Source organism: Brienomyrus brachyistius, chromosome 2 (assembly GCF_023856365.1).
Source record: "Brienomyrus brachyistius isolate T26 chromosome 2, BBRACH_0.4, whole genome shotgun sequence".
NCBI lineage: Eukaryota > Metazoa > Chordata > Actinopteri > Osteoglossiformes > Mormyridae > Brienomyrus > Brienomyrus brachyistius.
The window spans coordinates 30,784,033-30,802,782 of record NC_064534.1 but is presented as its reverse complement, the minus strand read 5'-3'; the positions used below and the strand labels follow the sequence as shown (position 1 = coordinate 30,802,782).

General features: G+C 48.2%; 1 protein-coding gene across 4 annotated transcripts in view; it reads right to left on the bottom strand.

Annotated features, from left to right (window-relative positions):
- Positions 1 to 18,750, bottom strand: part of kremen1 (kringle containing transmembrane protein 1) — a 40,771-nt gene that overhangs the window by 11,001 nt on the left and 11,020 nt on the right. For 2 of the 4 annotated variants that reach the window (XM_048988629.1, XM_048988620.1), the window contains exons 2-4: positions 12,389 to 12,551; positions 7,698 to 7,789; positions 348 to 446 (exon numbers count right to left, since the gene is read on the bottom strand). In XM_048988629.1, coding sequence (XP_048844586.1) covers positions 348 to 446; positions 7,698 to 7,789; positions 12,389 to 12,551 — 354 coding nt within the window. Of the gene's footprint in view, positions 1 to 347; positions 447 to 7,697; positions 7,790 to 12,388; positions 12,552 to 18,440; positions 18,604 to 18,750 lie in introns of all 4 variants that reach the window. The other 2 variants (XM_048988635.1, XM_048988646.1) reach the window with 2 other exon arrangements.

The window sequence follows — 18,750 nt, the reverse complement described above, 5'->3', positions numbered from 1 at the left end:
CCCGCGGCAGACCAGCCCCCTCTGTTATTAAGGATAGATCATTACAGGCATAAGCCGCCATGACATCCGGTCAGGCTTCTGCCGAGCGATACCACCACTTCTCTTTCAAGTCACATCTACACCAAACTGGCCTCCCGCCCATGCCACACCCAGATGGGGGGGGAGTTGGATGAAGACTTGTCATACTTAATAAGAAACCCTGTCTTCATGTCTTCCAGATCCTTCAAAACAATCCCTGTCCCCTGCAGCGGATAGCCGACTGCTGAAAAAAAACGGTGGGCTTGCTCAGGCGAAGTCAGAGAGCCATGGTGGGAAATGGCTCTCACAGGAGGCACCGAGAGGCTCACCGTCAACTGCTCCCGTCTCGCGATCGACCGCTAGCTGGCTCGGGGCGCAGGTGTGATGGCCCGTGTTGTCTTGGCTCTGCTTCACACCTGCATCTTCCTCTGTTAGCCGACACAGAAAAAGCTTGTGTACCGAAAACAACACGTACTGTAAACATGCCCTGAAGAACTGCACGCACAAAGCAGGAAAACAACAATAATAATTACAAGAAGAATCAATCTTTATTTAAAGTACCGCAAGAAAGGATCAGCTTTGTTTCCTTAAGCAGTAGGATCTTTGAGACAACTAGGCTCTGCCTTCGTCATGGAAACACCGATGTTTAAGTGAGAGTGTTTTTAACGTATAGAGTTACACAGGCTTGGTTTCACTGTGTCTCTGGACAACTCTCCCTCTAAAGACATCCCTGGTGATGTCACCTCCTACTGACCAAGCATTTTTCAGGTAAGGAGCCTTCCGGAAGAGCGTTTGGGCACCAATGCGAAAAACACACAATGACGCGGATGTCAGTGGTTTTCCGCAAAAATAATGACATCACCGCGTTATACTGCTTTCTAGTGCACGATAATGCACTTTTCTGTCTAGCTTTGGTCGGCCAAACGATCTGAAGGGGTCCCCTTCCTTCACAGGGTAAGATTTCAAAGGAGACTGCAGCCTGCCTGTGTTGGGCTATGTTACAACATGATCACGTCTGTAGGGATCAATGCCTCCGCTGCAGGCTCTCCAGCTCTGTCTAACGTCCTAATTAAAAGGCGGGGGGGGGGGGGGGGGGGGGAATCTGCTTCAAAGGCCTAATTAAATGGTTAGCAAGACAAGCAAGTGACAGAATCTAGGAAAAGAAAAAAAGAAAAACCATCCATATGGACCGGTCAAGGAAACCTGAAGTGGCGGCTACTGGGAAGTCTGGTGTGTTCCTGAGACTCCAACCCAGCTGACCCCCACTGCTTTTATTACCCACCTGTCAGCACCTCCCACCAAACCCTAAATATACTCGTCTTGGTTTTTTTCCTTGGGAACATTAAGGAAGAATCATATTTCAGCTTCCGCGAACTGGGAGTATCCACACTGTCTAACTGGAGCCCGAATCTTCAGTACTCTGTCAAAATGGACAAAATATAGCTGTTCCTCTCTCTGGGGGGGGGGGGTGCACTGTTTGTAGGGCTTTCGTAACAGACGTGTAAATCTGACTGGCTGGTTTACGATCTACATGCTATGAGCTACAGCAATATGCGAAGCAAAAGGCAAATTTGTTCCCATAAATTTAGTTATGAGAAATTCACAACTGGGTTACTTATTGAATGGCACTTCACTACCTTTGATGTCATATAATAATCATTAATTACTTGAAAAATTGCTATTTAAAGCTGACAGACAGACAGATAATGAATGATGGTCAGAATATAGTTCCCAACCATCAAGCCTTATTAACTGATAAGCCCTGAAAACACATCCGCCTTTCAGGATGGATTTTGAGGCTCGTAGCTGCAGCACTAAGCTTGATGCATGTCTTTTATTTTAGAGGTTTACCGCTTTTTTAAAGTGAACACACCCAGTGTGGGCAGTGTGAGCGAGTCCCCTGGGCGGCTTTTGTTGAATTAAAAATTGCTGCTTCATTCTTCATGCACCCATGGAATCCAAGGACTCCAGAGGCTCTGTTTACTGTACGGCCAGGAATCAGACACGACCAACGGGGGGGGAAGCACATCCAAGCTGTAGATCATCTCAGATCGCCTTCCTCCTTCATGGGGAAGCTACCTGGTGACGGGAATGGAATTACAACAGGGCAAATCTGAGCCCCCCCACCTGCCTCCCGGGTGGGGAGACACTTCCATTACTGAAGGTCATCCAAACTGCTCCCTGCGAAAGTAACCTGTTCTGTCCTGCCCTAAGCGATGGAGGTCTAACTTCCCAAACAGTCAGAGGAGCAACAAACTCCGACCTCGGAACTAGGATTCTACTGGACTGGAGTTGGGTACTTTTCACAGAATGAATGACATGTTTAAGTAAAGTGCGTATGGCGTGCATAATGACTCATTGGTGATTAAACACCATGACAGTATTGGGTAATCCCTCAGATACAACAACCGGTTGGGACTGAGATACATTGTGATAACTAACTGCGGCTACCCTCATGTAATGGGAGACAGTGTCCCCCCACAGCGATGGTAGGTCACCACAGACCGGCACGCTACCAGAACATTGTACCCTCTGTTGTTTTCATAACGACATGACTCGAGGCATCACAGGCCTCTGTGATACTAAACCCCCTCGACAAGATCCTGTTGGTGTTTCATTTTCTCTCTCATCGGGGCTCCCTTACGCCATTCTTCTTAAGCTTTTTTTTTTCTTTTTTCTTTCTTTTCTTTTTTGCCTGCCTGCAAACTAGAGTAGGGTTTTGCCCCCAGGCCTAAAGGTAAGGGTCTCTGGGGTCAGAGGGAAACCGGTTCAGATAGGACCAGGCCCGGTAGCTGGTGCAGCGAGGGTGTCAGCCAGTCGAGATACAGCGTCTGTTAAACCAGATGGGGCTGGTGTTGCCTGTTTACTGAATGCCGTCGACACTATAAAGCCTTTTCGCTGGAAAGCTTGCCTTAAGAGCATATGGAAACCCCACAATATCCCTTTTTGCTGTGTATGCGCCTCCCTTTAAAGGATATAAGACAAACTGGTCTATTTCCTTTCATCATGAACGCTGGCATAGGGATTGTGCCTGGTTACAAAGGTTGTTGGTTTCAATCCCATGGCAGGCAGTATCATCATGACGTCTTCGCGGCGGACTTGAGCAAGGCTCTTAACCCCAGCTGTTCCAGGGGCCCTTAACCCCAGCTGCTCCAGGAGCCCTTAACCCCAGCTGCTCCAGGGGCCCTTAACCCCAGCTGCTCCCTGAGCATAAGCTTTCCACACTTGGAAAATGCATATAAAGGTGAGCAGCAGATTCTCCATAATCCTGGGAGGCCAGACACACACTACCCCCCTCCCTATCAGGTACGACTTCTTCTACAGCTAGACTGGTGCTTCAAAACAGCCAACAATAATCACCCCCCCCCCTCAATGTTAAAGGGAGGAGTTTATGGAGAAGTAATTCCCCTTCCGTACAAGCATGCCCTCCACATTCTGTGTTGTGCCTTTGAGGATGCATAGAGAGCACCGGTTCTAACATTTAATTACCATGATCGCCTTTCAAAAGCAAAACATTACCTTCATCTCACCCTTGTTCCCCTTGTATGCATATGCTGACTTGTCAGGCTCTTGTTAACTACACTGTTGATTAGAGGCTACAAACAGTAGTACCACGTGCTTGACTGATTAATTCCCAGCTTCTCATTCTTTAGGCTCCTTCTTTAAAACAAACCAATCGCGAATTTCTATACTACTAAGAACAAAACAACGATCCAAGGTGAACCAACGAATCCGACGACCTCAACTTAGAGGGTATCTACATAAATTAGCTACCGTGACATTCACAAATAAGAAACTACCGGAGAAGCAATGATTAGACACATAAAACAATTATTAAAACTAGCTGATGCTAATTTCCGCTAACGCTGCTGGGTGAAGCTTAAAATAAATATATTTAAATCAAAAGCATTCAAACGGAATCATCAGATAATAGTAAGCAGAGCATCACAGTGCAAAAACACTGAATATATATAATGTAAACAACACCGGTGTAAATTTCAGTAAAACAAAGATAATCCAAACTAGCCCCAAGCTAAATTATATGAAACAAAATGTTTCTGACTTCTTTGCATAATCCAACAGTTTCAATTATAAACGAAGTTAGGAACCTGCTGATCTGGCTGCTGTTACTCCGTGGAGAAGTAAAACGACACTTAAGGCAAACAAATCATTGTGAGGCATACAGCACCAGTTAAAAGTTTGGACACACCTACTTGTAGAAAGGTATATTTGCATTTTTCTTTAAATTTCACGATAATTATAATGACATCAAAACTATAAAATGACATAGATGGAATTATGCACTGATCTGATCAAAAAACTATTAAACAAACAAATAATAATTTGTTGGGCAGGGTGGGGTAGCTCTGTGGGTTAGGATTCAGAAGGTTGCTAGTTCAAAACCCGTGGTCAGCATGATCCCGCCATTGGGTCCTTGAGCAAGGCCCTTAACCCCAACTGCTTCAGGGACACTGACCCTCACCCTCCAGTCCCCTCTATGGCAGTTTCATGAGGTGGCCTCCTGGGATGCTTTCCCAGCAGTCCTGTAGAAGATCCCACATATATGCTGAGCTCTCATTGGCTGCTTTGCCTTCACTGGTCAAACTCCTCCCAAGCCATCTCTACTGTGTTTAGGTCAGGTGGCCAAGTCATGTGATATGACATGATCGCTCTCCTTTGTAGGCGGTTTGGCGTGTCCAAAGTTTTGACTACTACTCCATCATCTCCTATAAGCAAGTCAAGAGTACATCTGAGTTCTTCCTTCCCTACACTGCAACCTCCTCTGGAAAATTTACTGCTAATCACTGTCAAACCTAAAGGGGTTTATAAATTTTGATTGATTTATTGAATGGGAATGTATGCATAGTGCTTTCTGTGAAAAAGCAATCAATTTTCATGGTCCCACCAATCAATCATGCAGTTCAGACAATATATATCAAGCCTAGAGTTCATTTGTGGAATTTTTACGGCAGAGAGCTTTTATTCTTTTGATGATTATTCCTCACAAGCTCACAAAAGCTTTATTGCAGAATATTCCAGTTAGAAAAGGTCATAAATAAAAAAAAAAATAAAATAAAATAAAAATAAAATCACCAAAATGTGCTACTGTCTGTAGAATGTATTGGAAATAGGTTCTTAGGAATGAAATGACTGTCAGATTTAATTCCGACAATTGAATAAACGAATCCGGAACCTAGGAACACAGCACGGACTTGAAGAGGTAAATTAGTGAGGCTGCTTAACGCAGCCGAGGTGCACATTCCCTGACTCACCTCTAAAAACTGGCCTTCAACTTTTCTGAGCGGCAGTTTTCCAAGGTGTTCCATCATATGTTTTGTCTGCAGTTTTTTAATCACAGTGCGCCGGGAAGCACGTCAGAAGACCAGCGAGGTGCGGATGGAAGCCGCTTAGATCGGAGGGGACTTCGCCTTTCAGGCAGCAGAGATCTGGTCCCTTTGTGAGCGGAGGCAAAGGGCCTTCTGTTCGGGTTCCTTCAGAAATGCTCCCTAACAATTAGCCAGTAAAAACCTGCCTGTTCAATAGCATAAAACATTCTGCAGCTTGTCTACACTTCAATTGTTGGGTATCAAAGGCACACAGGAAACAGATTATGAGCGGATCGTGAGAGAATCCCAGCAGAGACCCAACTGGGAGGTGCCGGTCCAGGATGACCCAGCGCACAATCCCGGGCTTTGTCCTGGGGAGACTTCGCCGCGATTTTTTCCCGAGACACATGAGTGATATATCAGGCTCATTGTATACAGGCCATTAAACTTGGACGCCCTGGAGGGGGACAATGAAGCGCCGCCCCGAGCAAAAAAACCCAAAAGCACCTAAGTCAGCGTCACGATAAATCAGTGCAGAGATTAAATAACCGTCTGTTACAGGCCCCAATCTACTCTGCTCCATTAAGAGTGGAGGGGGGGGGCTGGAAAATTTGTCTGGGACAAAAGAGTGGAAGGCACTGGGCCATAGTGCCTGGGGCCCAGAGGAAGAACTGGTGCGTAAAATGCAGATGAATAAATAAAACAGCCATGATGGAGTCCATGTGGTCGAGCAGCACCCCCGGAAGAGATGGGGAGGGGGGGGGGGGGGGGCACGGCAGTGCCTGCTCGAACCCAGACACAGAAATGGGTGAGGAGCCCCCGGAGAGGGAGGGAGCGACAGATGTATATTTCTTTCAAAACAAGTCTCTGAAATAAACAAGTGTCCCAGCAGCCTCCTGCTGGCTTGGAGTGGGGGGGGGGGAGGGGAGGGGAGAGGGGGGACACTGATGTGGAGAGGCTGTGAAATTGGAGATGACTCACCTCACGGTCACGGAGGGATGGACACATACAAGCCGAAATGATGGTATTAAGCACAGTTACGCAGTCAGAAATCACACCACACGAGTAACTAAGTAAGACAAGATCTTACAAAATACACGGTCATAAAATGAGTATATAGGAAATAATAATTATTTTTTTGATATTTTATTTAAAACGTTTGACCCTGACATGTCCTAACAGTGTGACGTGACACAGTGAGGTCGCAGTGCCAGGAACGTGGCGGGCTGCTAGGTAAAATGTGTGGACCTCGATTTTCCACAGATAAGGAGCCGCTTAATGGGATCGAGGCGGGGAAGCTGACATGGCTCCCCTTCAGGGACAGCTCCGCTCCCGTAATTCCGGGAAATGCAGCTGGCATCCCGCAGGGCTGCAGAAAAGGACGCTTCCGCGAAGTAGGTCGCCCGTAACCCTCGCCACCCCCCGGAGACGAGGCCCCCAGCAGCCGTCACTGGGGACGTCCCATTAGTGTCTCAGGCGGTTTCCAAGGAGACAGCAGGCTAGGCTAGCAGAGCGACACGCTCAAACGGATGGGTGGGTGTTTAAGGGGGCAATGGAAGACCTCCCAGAAGCCTCAGTGCCTGATTTATTGAGGTCCTAATTCATCAAAATCTGCATCAGTTTTTCCCCAAGGAAAAAAACAAACAAATAATCTGTAAATTTTTCTTGATGCCATTATGTTATTCGAGTCTTTGGATTGCTTTAAATGTACATTAGAAGTCTCACCACTCAGAGTTAACCCATCTCCACACGCTTTCCCATGATTCCACACAACGCCCTGGAACGAGATCAATTTAATCAAAAGTGACAGTGGAGGCATCCTGAGGTGAAAAGTAATCTTATGGGCGTGATCTCTCAATGGAATCCAGGGGGGAGCGTGGGGAAGGCGGACTCAGGTGGGGGGGGGGGGGGGGTGGATTTCGGGGAATGGCGCTCTGCTGAAACCTGGCTGGGTTCATGAGCAGCTAGAGGGGAACACGAAGGTATGGAGTAGATGGGTGGAGTTGGCAGGTAAGGAGAGAGACACACCCGCAAAGGAGACCGTTAGACTGGGGTTGTACACGCACATCAGAGGTTTGGCAGGGACGTGCCCGGGCACATCGCAAAGCGGGTAGGTGCAGTAATCAGCGGCACCTTCCTGTTCGCCATCGCTACACGGCCAGTCAGAGTAGGCAGACGGACGCTTCGGAGCTCACGGACAGACACTGAGCAGAACGAACACCTGCGCGCCTCTGCGATGGCTCCCCAAGCAGCCAGATGGGAAGGAGAGAACTTTCCAGTAGATGAGATCCCCAGAGCTTGTGGGGCCCGGCTCTGGAATGACGTGCGGGGGCCGCTAGGCGGTCCACTTACTGCGGCAGGTGGGGATATCGCAGTACTTCCAGTAGATTCCGTCCTCGTGGTCTGCAATGTAGCACCAGGGTCTGACGTCACCATCTGGGTTCCTGTTGGGGGTGGGGTAGAGGAGCCACATGAATAAGTCGTGGAGACACTTTGCCTTTGCCACTCAGATGCCTGACAGGGGTTCAACTAGTGGTGTCAGTCATGGCACTGGGTTAAAGAGAGGTTCAGTGCCCTCCAGAGGACACCCCCCCCCCAAACAAATGTTCTAGAAGCTCTGTTTCTGTCTTTGGGGAACGGGCGGCAAACTCCAGGAGCTATCAAAAGGCAAGAAAGTCACCTCTGCACACCCTACCAGGCCCTAACCCCCCCCCACGCCCCGTATAATATAACACAGCATCCTAAAAGGCCCCATGGCTTAAGAGATTCCATTACTCCTATTGTGGTGGCGGAGCTGAATGGTGCGCGTCCCTCGTGTGCTTTCAGTAAAAGGTTTTCCTCTTTCAGCAGAAAGCAAGAGCAGAAACAAGAGGCACAGCTTGTCTCTTTTTGGGATCCTGCTCTTTTTTGTGAATTTCAGACAAAAAATGAAATGAAAACACTGTTGAAAGAACAAAAATCTGAGACGTGAATAATCTACGCTGAATATCTGAACAGCTCTGAAGCATGTTTAAAAGTTAAATGCTGCTGAAATATATATATATATATATATTTCAACCATATGTAACTAAAAGCAGAACATTTTAATGCTCACTTTAACCTAATTAATAACAGCTTTGGCTCAGCAGATACACATCTAAGACACGTGCGGGTAAAAAAAATAAAAATAATCACATCAGACGTCATGTTCACATTACTGAGGCATATGGTGTCCAGAGACACGCTGAATGGGTCCGGAGAAACCACTGGGGGGTGGGGGAGGACCATCACCAATCCCAGCACATTCAATCAGGCCCTCATTTTTGTGATAATTACCCCAAAGGCCAAGGACCAGGAACGTGCAGTGGAAATTAAATAACTCCTGTCCCATCGAGAAAAATGCTTTGATCACCAGTGGGTCCAAGGTTTGGCCTGCAGGCCCTGTACTGAACGGTGGGGGGAGGGGGGGGGGGGGGTATAAGGCTGTAAAAAAAAATCAAAAATAGCAATTCTTTCATGAGCCACTGTAACTTGCGGAACATTTTTCTATGCCAGACAGTGTGCGGGGCAGGATGAGAAGCGATTCTCAATGCAAGGTAGAGGGGGAGGCTTCAACATGGGGGGAGGGGCATGCTGTGCAGGGTCAGGTCAGCCCAGATGTAGTGAGAACACGAGAGGAGCCCAAATGCTATCAGTTTTAGGCAGCTGCAAACGCCGTGGGGGTGAGCCAACAATGGGTACAGACCAATAATGTGAACCGCGCCTTGCTCTACAAAGGGCACTGCTGTTAAACCCTTATTCCACACTGCTGGAATCACTGCATTGATCACCTTGATTAAATGTATCAGCTGACCCCCTGAGGTGCAAGTCTGGCTTTATTTGGGGTTTATGGCCCCCAAACGTGTCCCTCGGGTCTCCCAGCATGCTCGTGTCTAGCCGTTAGCTGCCAGGAGACCCACGGGCCGCGCAGGCCTGGGTCCGACTAGACGGATAACGCTGCCTTCGACTGGGTCATTTTCAAAAGGCTTTAAATAATCCATTTTCAGTGTGCTGTAATCATAAAATTTATTATTAACTTTAAAGTTTTTGGTAAAGGGGGTTAGGGCTATAAACGTCCAGATTCTACAACCATAAAAAGTAGAAAAGCATTTTCTTTTTTTTCTAAATAATGGAAATAATGTGTTTCTTCTCCAAAGACTTTCAACACTGCTAGGCAGACTGAGCTCAGTTTATGTTCTGGTAGCTCGTTATAGAGAAGAAAAGACATATTTTATGCATTAAACAGTCAGTGGCCCAAAGTGAGCCCAATATACTGGCTCAGGAAGCTTCTGATTGGTCCGCGAGGTGTCATGTGACTTATGGGTGAGGATGGAAGACTCCTATGAGAAAAATACGCAACCCTTCTGACCAGGCTTGACTGGCATATCGCTTAAACGTTTTGACTGAGAATGAAATCCCTTGGCTGCAGGCGTGACTTAAGTCAGCCAAATCTCACACTCTGTGAGATGTTTGAGGACACAGGGAGGCTATGTCAGAAACCCTCATGCAGAATGCAGCGCTTCAGGAGAGGAAAATGGGCAGTTCATTGCAGTGTTACATGAAAAACAACTGTTAATACTAACAACAAAAGGCCGTGTTAATGAAACCCAGAGGGAGTCTATGAAAAATGTGGGGTGTTTATAAATTCAGGTGACAGATGGCAGGATGTTGTGTGTGGAGCAGAGGTGAGGAACTGAATATTTGGCTAGCGGGTGTAGCCTCAGCCTCTATGCATCCGTCTGTTACAATCCCGAGAAAGGTAAATTTCCATCCATCCATCCATCCATCCATCCCTCCATCCATCCATCCATCCATCGTCTAACCACATTTCCAGTACTGGGGAGGTTGGAAGCTATTTCATGTCCACAGAGCATATGGCAAATAACCTCCTGAATATGACTGTTGTAGGTGAAACATCTAACTGTATAAATTCTTTAATATGCATACTGGGTAACAACATTCATAAAAATATAAAACACAGACAAGAAGTTTTAGAAGGACCCGCCCAATGGAATGGCCGGGGATGATAAGGAGTAAATTTGTCATGCGGACTTCAGAAGAGTAAATACTGGGCCAAGCTGATTGAATATGGGACACCTATTAATATTTTCACATTATAAATGAAAGCAAACAACTTAATCCTGGGGGGCTGTTAACATCTCCCAAGGAATGCAATTAGTCCCTAGAAATGCAATTAGTTTTTTGCATAATTAAAAAGATATTATTATGGCATTTTGCACGTGGTCCCACATCAATAACAGTCAGGCTGTGAGGTGTCTTATCTGGAAATTGCTTTTCCACATAAAATGAGCTCCGTCGCTCTTCGGGGATGGTGGTGATTTGTTGCCTTCTTGGCGTTTTCCAATGAGTTTTTTACAGTGAGGCAGTAAAGATAAAATACAGAGGTTATGAGGTCTCTTAGCAAGTTCCCAGAGCGCCTTTGAAGTACAGCAACTCAGCAAGAGCCCACAATGGGATGCGGAGAGCTTTACAACCTCTCCTTACATAACCAGCAGCCCCCCCCCCATGCAATTTAGATACTATCATGCTATAAAATGTCTTTCGAGGGTCACAATTTACGGGACGGATACAGAAACCATCCACCTGCACTGTAACCCCGGGCTTTCCCTCACGCACCGGACCTGACGGTGCTCCTCCAGTTTCACCGTGAACTTCCTCCGGTGACTCAGGCGGGAGTTGCAGTTCACCTTCAGCTGACTTTTCGTCTCGTGTGTAGGAGGGCAGGTAGAATCCGGAGTCCTGTGCTAGCTAGAGGAGAAGCCCTAAAACTGCCACCATCGGAGGAGACCCAAACGATGCAGGCCGGGAGGTAGAGCGATAGGAGGCGGACTTATGGAGAACAGGCCTCAGAGCATGCTTCAGGCGATGCTCCGTTGTAAGGCTCATTCCGATTTCTTAAACAGGTTCAGCTTGAACCAGGTAGACAACCAACCGAATTAAGATATAAAAATACCAACCAAAAATGGTGGAGATACTCAAATGTAAACAACGTACAGGGAAAAATGAGGAGCCTGGTGCAGCCCCCGGCCGCGAGTCGACATGTGTCTAACCCCCCCGTGCGGAAGGTCAACAGCGTCACTCTGATCCACTGTGCTCATTGTCCCCCTCGGCACAATCCCTACACGCTTTCCGGAACGTCTGTTCTAGCCTTTGCACTAAGACAAAAGTATTTCGCCCCTCCACCCTCATCTCCTGGCACAGGAAATATAAGCCGGGAGGGAGAACAGCGCAGGTGAGGACAGCAAAACATGCAAAACACCATTTGTGCTTTAGGGGGCGCCGTGACATGGCCTTATATAACACATCCATGCCCGCACTGGGATTTAGAACATCTGACATTTATGCCAAAACCCTCACATATTTATAGCCTGTAAAAGTAGCGAAGAGGGCCGAATTTAGCATCGCCGCGATTGTTTGTGTGCCATCGACAATGTGCAGTAACTGGTAAATTCAGTCATTCCCATCAAGCAGGCAGCAGGCGACAGGACGCTTATCCAATTTGTTCATTCTGGGTAGAACCGCTATTTTACTGGTCGGCATGGATCTGCTTTCTGCACCAGGCCCATGCTGATCAGAACTGCTGGCAGGAAGCGCTCAAACTTTCATGCGGAGCTAAAGTGCTTTTAAGGAGATACGGGGTGTCTATGATTTCACAGCACAGGAGGGATACGCTTCTTAAGGGCCGTGTTTCATGCAGTGAAGACACGAAAACCAAACGTTTCTCTCCGCAGTTCTGTTTGGCTTTCGTTCATGTTGCAGTGGGCATTAGAGTTTCTGTTTCGTTAATGATTTAGAGTGAACAACTTCATCAGAGCATATGATGTATAAGAGATTAGTAGAATAATTTACTGAAACAAAAGCCATACAGTTTCACAAAGTACACAGTAAAGTTTGCTACATTAAAGGAGCTTTGCAGGATGGATTTTTGCTCCCTGTAAGAATGTGAAGGTATAAGTGAAGTGTCCCTCCTTGGGATCGGCTTCCCATGGCGCCACCTTGCTCACCTGCAGTAGTTGTGCTTCCCCAAGCCGCCCTCGCCGTTGGGGTACTCGATGGTGTTGTAGGGGTGCTGCAGCGTCTCGTTCCAGTAGAGACATGGCTTCCCGCCCTGCAGGAAGGTCTGATTCTGCTGGCCCCGATAGTCCTTACCGTTAGCGGTGTAGCACTCTGGAAGAGAAGCAGAGACCCCGTCTCAGTCTAATGCGAGCACCTGCAAATCCGAGTCTTTTATTAGCACCTGTGACTCATTCTGCCAGCAGGTCGCACACAAGGAGCCTCTGAGCGTCTTGAATCCCGAGCTGGAGAGTAAACTTGCCACCTCAGGGGTTTATGCGTGATGCTGGCTTCTTTGCCACTAACATTAGTGACTCCAAGCCAAGTTGGACCCACAGGGTGGGGGGGGTGGATCTATGCCTTTTTCATTAACATCTGATTCTACTGAACAGAGACAGGAGGGGGAAAAAACAAACAAACAAATGGTTTAAATTTTAGCAGAACAAAAACCACATGGCGAGAGCCACACTGCGTCGCTCAAAAGCCACCCCACCCCATGGCAACAGCCACACTGCGTCGCTCAAAGGGCACCCCATCTCTGCAACAACAGTAACCTTTTTTTTTGCCAATATAAATAAAACAGAACAATTCCAATTCTTAACAGCAATCACTTTTTGCGTGGTGACTCTATGGGAGGTAAACGCTCCCAAACTGGACACAGTCCCTAAAACTCCCCCCCCCCTCCAATTCCAGCGAGTCTGCGATCTCTCTCCCACAAAAAGATTACAGGTTTGATTGCTGGGTAACCAAATGTCCTGGGGCTGTTCAGCTGCCTTCCCTTTGAAGGTTCTCAGTTAATCACAAAGGAGATAGGCTTCTGGGGGGGGGGGGGGGTTCCTGAGCCGCCAATCCTCCGCAACACTACAGCCACATATAACACAAAATTAAAAACACGCTACCTCACGCCGAATCCAACATCTCGTTACAATCCCTAGAAATGAAAGTATCTGGCATGTGTGACCTTCACAAACATCTGAGAGCTACGGTCTGTGATTTGACAAGGTGAGTCTTGGGCCGGGCTGGACGCTTCTTCTGCTGCTCTCAACGTGATGGAACCTCAGAGTCACCAACACATAAGGGAACAACTCTGTCCTACAACCACGGCCTGAGGACCACACAGGTGCAACCTTGTCCTCCTCCAGATCTAAATCGGACATCTAAGGAGGGACCCAGTGGCAATTGGTCTCTGAGATCTATTGAACATCTGCATTACTGATTCAGATCTCATTGTTTCCCATCTGGAGCTACTTTGGGTCAGCTCTCCACTCAAAAAATATTCTCCTGCTACTTAGTTAGAATTGTTGCCTAACAAGCAAAAGTGGATCACCCGTGTTGGGTTAGGTTGAGATTGTTATCTTCTGCTGAAATGAGAGACTACCTCAGACAAACCCTAACCCTACCACTGTGGTCTTCATCACAGAGTGAAGAACAGCCTCAAGAGAAGCTGAAGCATCAGCAGGCTTTACTTGTTTGCTTATCGCTGTGGGCCATCAAAAACACACCAAAAGTTGACGCTCTTCTACTCTATGTTCCACCGCAATCGGAAAGCAGGCTTGCTGGAATCTGAAGCATGTTCCAAAACATACCCCCCCCCCAAGGAATTCACTGTACTGTACAAATATCTGCTATTGATATGCTTGAAGTATTATATTCTTTCCTCCAAAATCCCACCTGTCATCTAGAAAACACAGAGAAACCTTCTTATCTTTGCCTCCATCGGGAAAAAAGAGAAATACGCCCCATTCCGTCAGCTGTGAATTTAAGGTCTTCGAAGGTTTTAATTAAAATCATTTAGACGCAGTTCTGTCCACGTTCTCCTTCCCTGACCCATCCCTCTCTTGGAAATTGAGCTGTGATTCGGTACCAGGTTCCGGTAATTACGGCCTCGTGCCGCCCGCCACATCTCTCCTCTGCAGCTAATGAATCACATATCCGGATTAGCGCGGCCAGCTCCGCGGTAATGAACGCCCGTTCATAGTGTTGGGGCGTGACCTTGCTCCGCCGCGGGCAGGATGTACAGCACAGCTTTTCCGGACTCCCACACGCGACATAAAACCTGTCCCACCCACCCAATAACATGCACATTCCAGGCATGTCAAACCCGCACATATCACAACCAAAACTCCACATCAGATGGCTGGAGAACAAGCACACGGGAATTTACGGGGATATATCCAGAGGTCATACCCCCCCCCGCCCGGCCCCCCCAGTCCCATTCTCCTGGTAACCTCAGACCGCATTATGGAACAGAATTTCGAATCGGCAGAAAACAGTTATTGTACCGATGCCTCAGTCAGATGTGTTGAGCAGATCAGCAGCCAGACCCTCTGCACTTCACAAACGCCTTCTCATCTTTGCACGTTAGTGTGGCTTTCGTGAGCTCAGGCCACTGGGCGGGTTTGGCCCGTGGGGTGGAGGAAGCTGAAAATGAGAGGGGAGCGGAGAGAGAGGCAGCGAGGGGTCACGGCATGTCTGTGTGTCACATGTGGGGCCCAAAAACCAGGACAGCGATCCCAAGATAAACACCCTGGCCGTCTTCTACCATTCGCCACACGCCGCGGGCTCCCCGTTGCCACAGAGACGACATCACACCATGCACCGTTTCATCACAGTTCCAGCACGGCAAGCTCCGGACGCCGGGCCGCAATACGGAAGCTTTCTTTGTAGTGGGACGGGAAACCTCAAAGTCTATCGGATGACCGGCGCCGGGTTGGCATGCGAGCTACACCAGCCTCGATACTGCATTTCCAGGATGCCACGGAACCTGGAAGGAGAAGGCCTGCGCTATCCCGCAGGCCGAAATACACTCTATAATTATATTTCTGTGGATGGAAGCTAATTACTTGCACATTACAGCTACAGTGGCTTTCGTCTTGTGCGATGGAGGCCAAGGGAGGCATGCGGTTATCTGATCCCATACAGAAAAGGAACACAAACACACAAGCAAAGAGGCTGTGTAATGCGGCATGATATGTTAACCAAGCTCAGACGGCCTACCCACGGAGTGAATTTTCATAACACGATGCAACCCCTCCCCCCCACCTCGCTGCCCCCCCCCCCCCCAGGAGTTCACAAAGTGGAGCAAACAAAATACAGACATGAGGCAGTGAACATAGGCACACAACTGCAAGACATTCCTGCAGAGCACAGAGCAGGATTAGCAGTATTAACTGTTTGTTTTTCAAAGATGCTTAACTCTGAGTTAGTGTCTAATGAAAGCTGTAAGCTCACAATTCGTGTACCTCTCATGTCTGTTTGGGGCGTTCTGCTCACTTCCTTCCTGTTTGCTAGGTGGATAGTGACCCAACAAGACCCCTTTGAGAAGAGCTTGCAAACATGTCATTTCCCCTATAAGTACAAGCAGCACATCAAAGCTACGCAAGAACCTCCGAAATGAGAGACATGAACCATGCATGGGTGCCGATGGCCATTCTGGCACAAAATTTGATTCCTGCATATTTTTCACATTTAGCTTGGCAGAAGCTTTCACCCAAACTTACCCATGCCAGATTATACAGCCAGACATGTCACAGGAGTTAACGAGATCCGAGTTAAACACTGGGCACAGGGGTATTTTGGTACAGATCCTTTTTAACCTCAACCAGCATCAACGTCCATTTCCTTAACTACTGTGTCACATACTCGCCAAAGTCAGTGATTGGTGGTCTTCGCAAGCAGACAATCAGACACTGCCCTCTCCCTCCAGTGCCCTCTCTCTCACTCAAAGAGACAAAGGTCAAACCGTTCTCAGGGTTGCACTGAAAACCCGCCGGACTCACAGCCGAGGAGAGATGGAGCGGCGCAGATGACAAGCCCCATCGCTGCTTTCCACGAGCAGGCCCAAATCGCAGTTAGGCCGCTTGCTTAACTCGTATGAAAAGCTCCCCTCCTTTTCTCGCCAAACGACCCCCCTCTCAAGCGCATTTAACGGAACACAACGCAGACGCGCTGCTAAATCGGCAGCTAGCACACGCTACCCAAAGCGGCACTTTTGACGTCTCACACAAAGGATCACACCCCACTGGTACCCGGCCCCAGGGCGGGCTTTCGCTGTGACACATGTGGCCGCATTTACCAGGAAAAGGTTTTTGAATGGTTAGCCTGTTTTTTTTTATTTATTAAAAAAAAAACCCTCTAGGGTGTAACAGATCTGCATGTGTATTGGTGTGGGTTTGGCGAGTTCTGATCAATTGCCTTTTGATTTGAGGTTTCAGATGAGAACAGCCAAGGGCGGTCAGGCCAAGGGGCCCCTGACAGGCGCACGGATGAAACGGGGGGGGGGGGGGGGGGGGTGTTGGGGTGTGCTCTGCGACTTCACTCGGGAGGATGCTGATGGAGGGGAACTGGAAGACGGGTCACTTCCCGGGTCGATCTTCCCACCATCACACTTAAACCTTTAAAAAAAACTATGGCACTTCCAGCAGAAGTTTAGGAAAGTCGTTTATTAAGCTGCTTAAATGCACAAACGACGCTAATTTGTTGCCTTCTGTGCCTGTGGGTGAATGAGTTTAAACAAACCCAAGACACATTAAGCTAATTCACTTTGGACTAATACAGACACAAAGTAAACACGGGAGTCCATGAAAGAGGGCTGTTCTGACTCTTTGCGGAGACTCGGGAGGCACAGCAAACGCTAGAGAAACGCATCCGTCACATCACGCAAACGCTGGCCGCATACTCGGGAGAGAAAATAAGGGAGAGAAAAACTCCGATAGTTCCTAACAATTAACTCCCCCAAGTGAAATACAACAGGCTGCTCAAGAAGGAGCCGCTGGCCAACGACGTTCCATGTCGATCGTAACGAAAGCATCGTTAGAGCTAGAGCTCATAAAATCCGCGGATAAAAGGCAGCAGAGGTGCCGCTTCACTTGAGATTCCTGGATCCCTGCCAGAGGATTCCTGTAGTGCGATTCCTTCAGTCTGCTGGGTCCTTATACCAGCAAACAAACCAAGCGGAGGGGAAGCCATATGGGTCGCCAGGGCTGCTAAGTGCACCATCAAAGCCCTGGCAGACACAGGGCGTTTGGGGGGTGATATCTGACCCCGCCGTCTGCTGCTTCCCGGGCCGCTCGCGCCCATGGGGGCGTTTCCCCAAAGCAATGCTGTGCAAACCGGCCTAATCTCCAATCGATATCTCACCACAACATCCCCCACCCTGCCAATCTCAGCCACCCCCAGCACTTGACAGAGAAAGAAGGGGCCACTTTTAATCGTTATGTTTTTATGGTGCTTCTGGTGCTGGGAAGTCACACACAAGCCTGCATTGTTCAGTAGCCGGTACTGCGGATATCTGCACCCACTCGCCAGTGCGACTCATGGGCGAATGCGTCACCCCCTTCTCCATGTAACCCCTCGCTTCACATCACTTCCTGGCTCTGCGTCACCCCTCGCTCCGTGTCATTCCCCCCAGCTGTATCATTCCTATATTTTTATCATGGCCTGCCTTCGGAATGGCCTGCCTTTGGAATGGCCTGCCTTCAGCTCTCTGTTATAGCAAGAGATCCAACAGTGTAGGCTACCCATTTAGGCCCCATTTAATCTTGAAGTCATCTAGGAATGAGACTCACACACTGTTAAAAGACAGAGAGTAAGGACAAGTCGCAGGAATTTCCATCCTCCTGCCTCTGTCTCTGACCTCGATGAGATTGCTGGAGCTCAGCGATCGGTGGAATCTCCGGTACATGAAACGACGCTCACGGGGCTGGAGAATTCCCCTCGGATATTACATTTCAAAACGGTTCCCACAAACACTTCTCAAAGGTGAAATACGGACATCCCCTGGGTATAGGAGGCAGGAGGCGTAAAGATTAAAGAATCCTCTCTATCACCCCGAGCAGCCTATGCTGACTTTAATGCTTCTCTAACAGCCAAGCTTCTAAGGTGCCTTCAGAAGAAGCAAACTGGTATCACATTCAATTCGAAGCAGAAGCTGCCCAGTTTTAAGTCAACTGCTTCCAGCACCTCAAAGCGGTACGATGACCAGAGAATGTGCTGGAAACACACCTGTTTCCCTCCTGCTTCCCTTTTTGCTTGGCTTTATTGCCATGTAGGAATGTTAATTGCGCTGGGCCCCTCGCTGACGGGTGTGAGGCCGGGTTCATGGATCTGGAGTTGGGGTGATTACAGGACTTGTTTGGGAGTCGATAGCACTGCGGGCCCAGCCCAACTGAGGGGAAAAATGCAGAAAGACCTGTCAAAGCTCTCCACAGGAATGCTACTAAGCTGAGAAGACAGACAGAAGACACAAGGACTGTAAATAAAAACACAGAAAAGCAAAAATGTTATAGACGGGCCAACCAACACGCATGCTAAG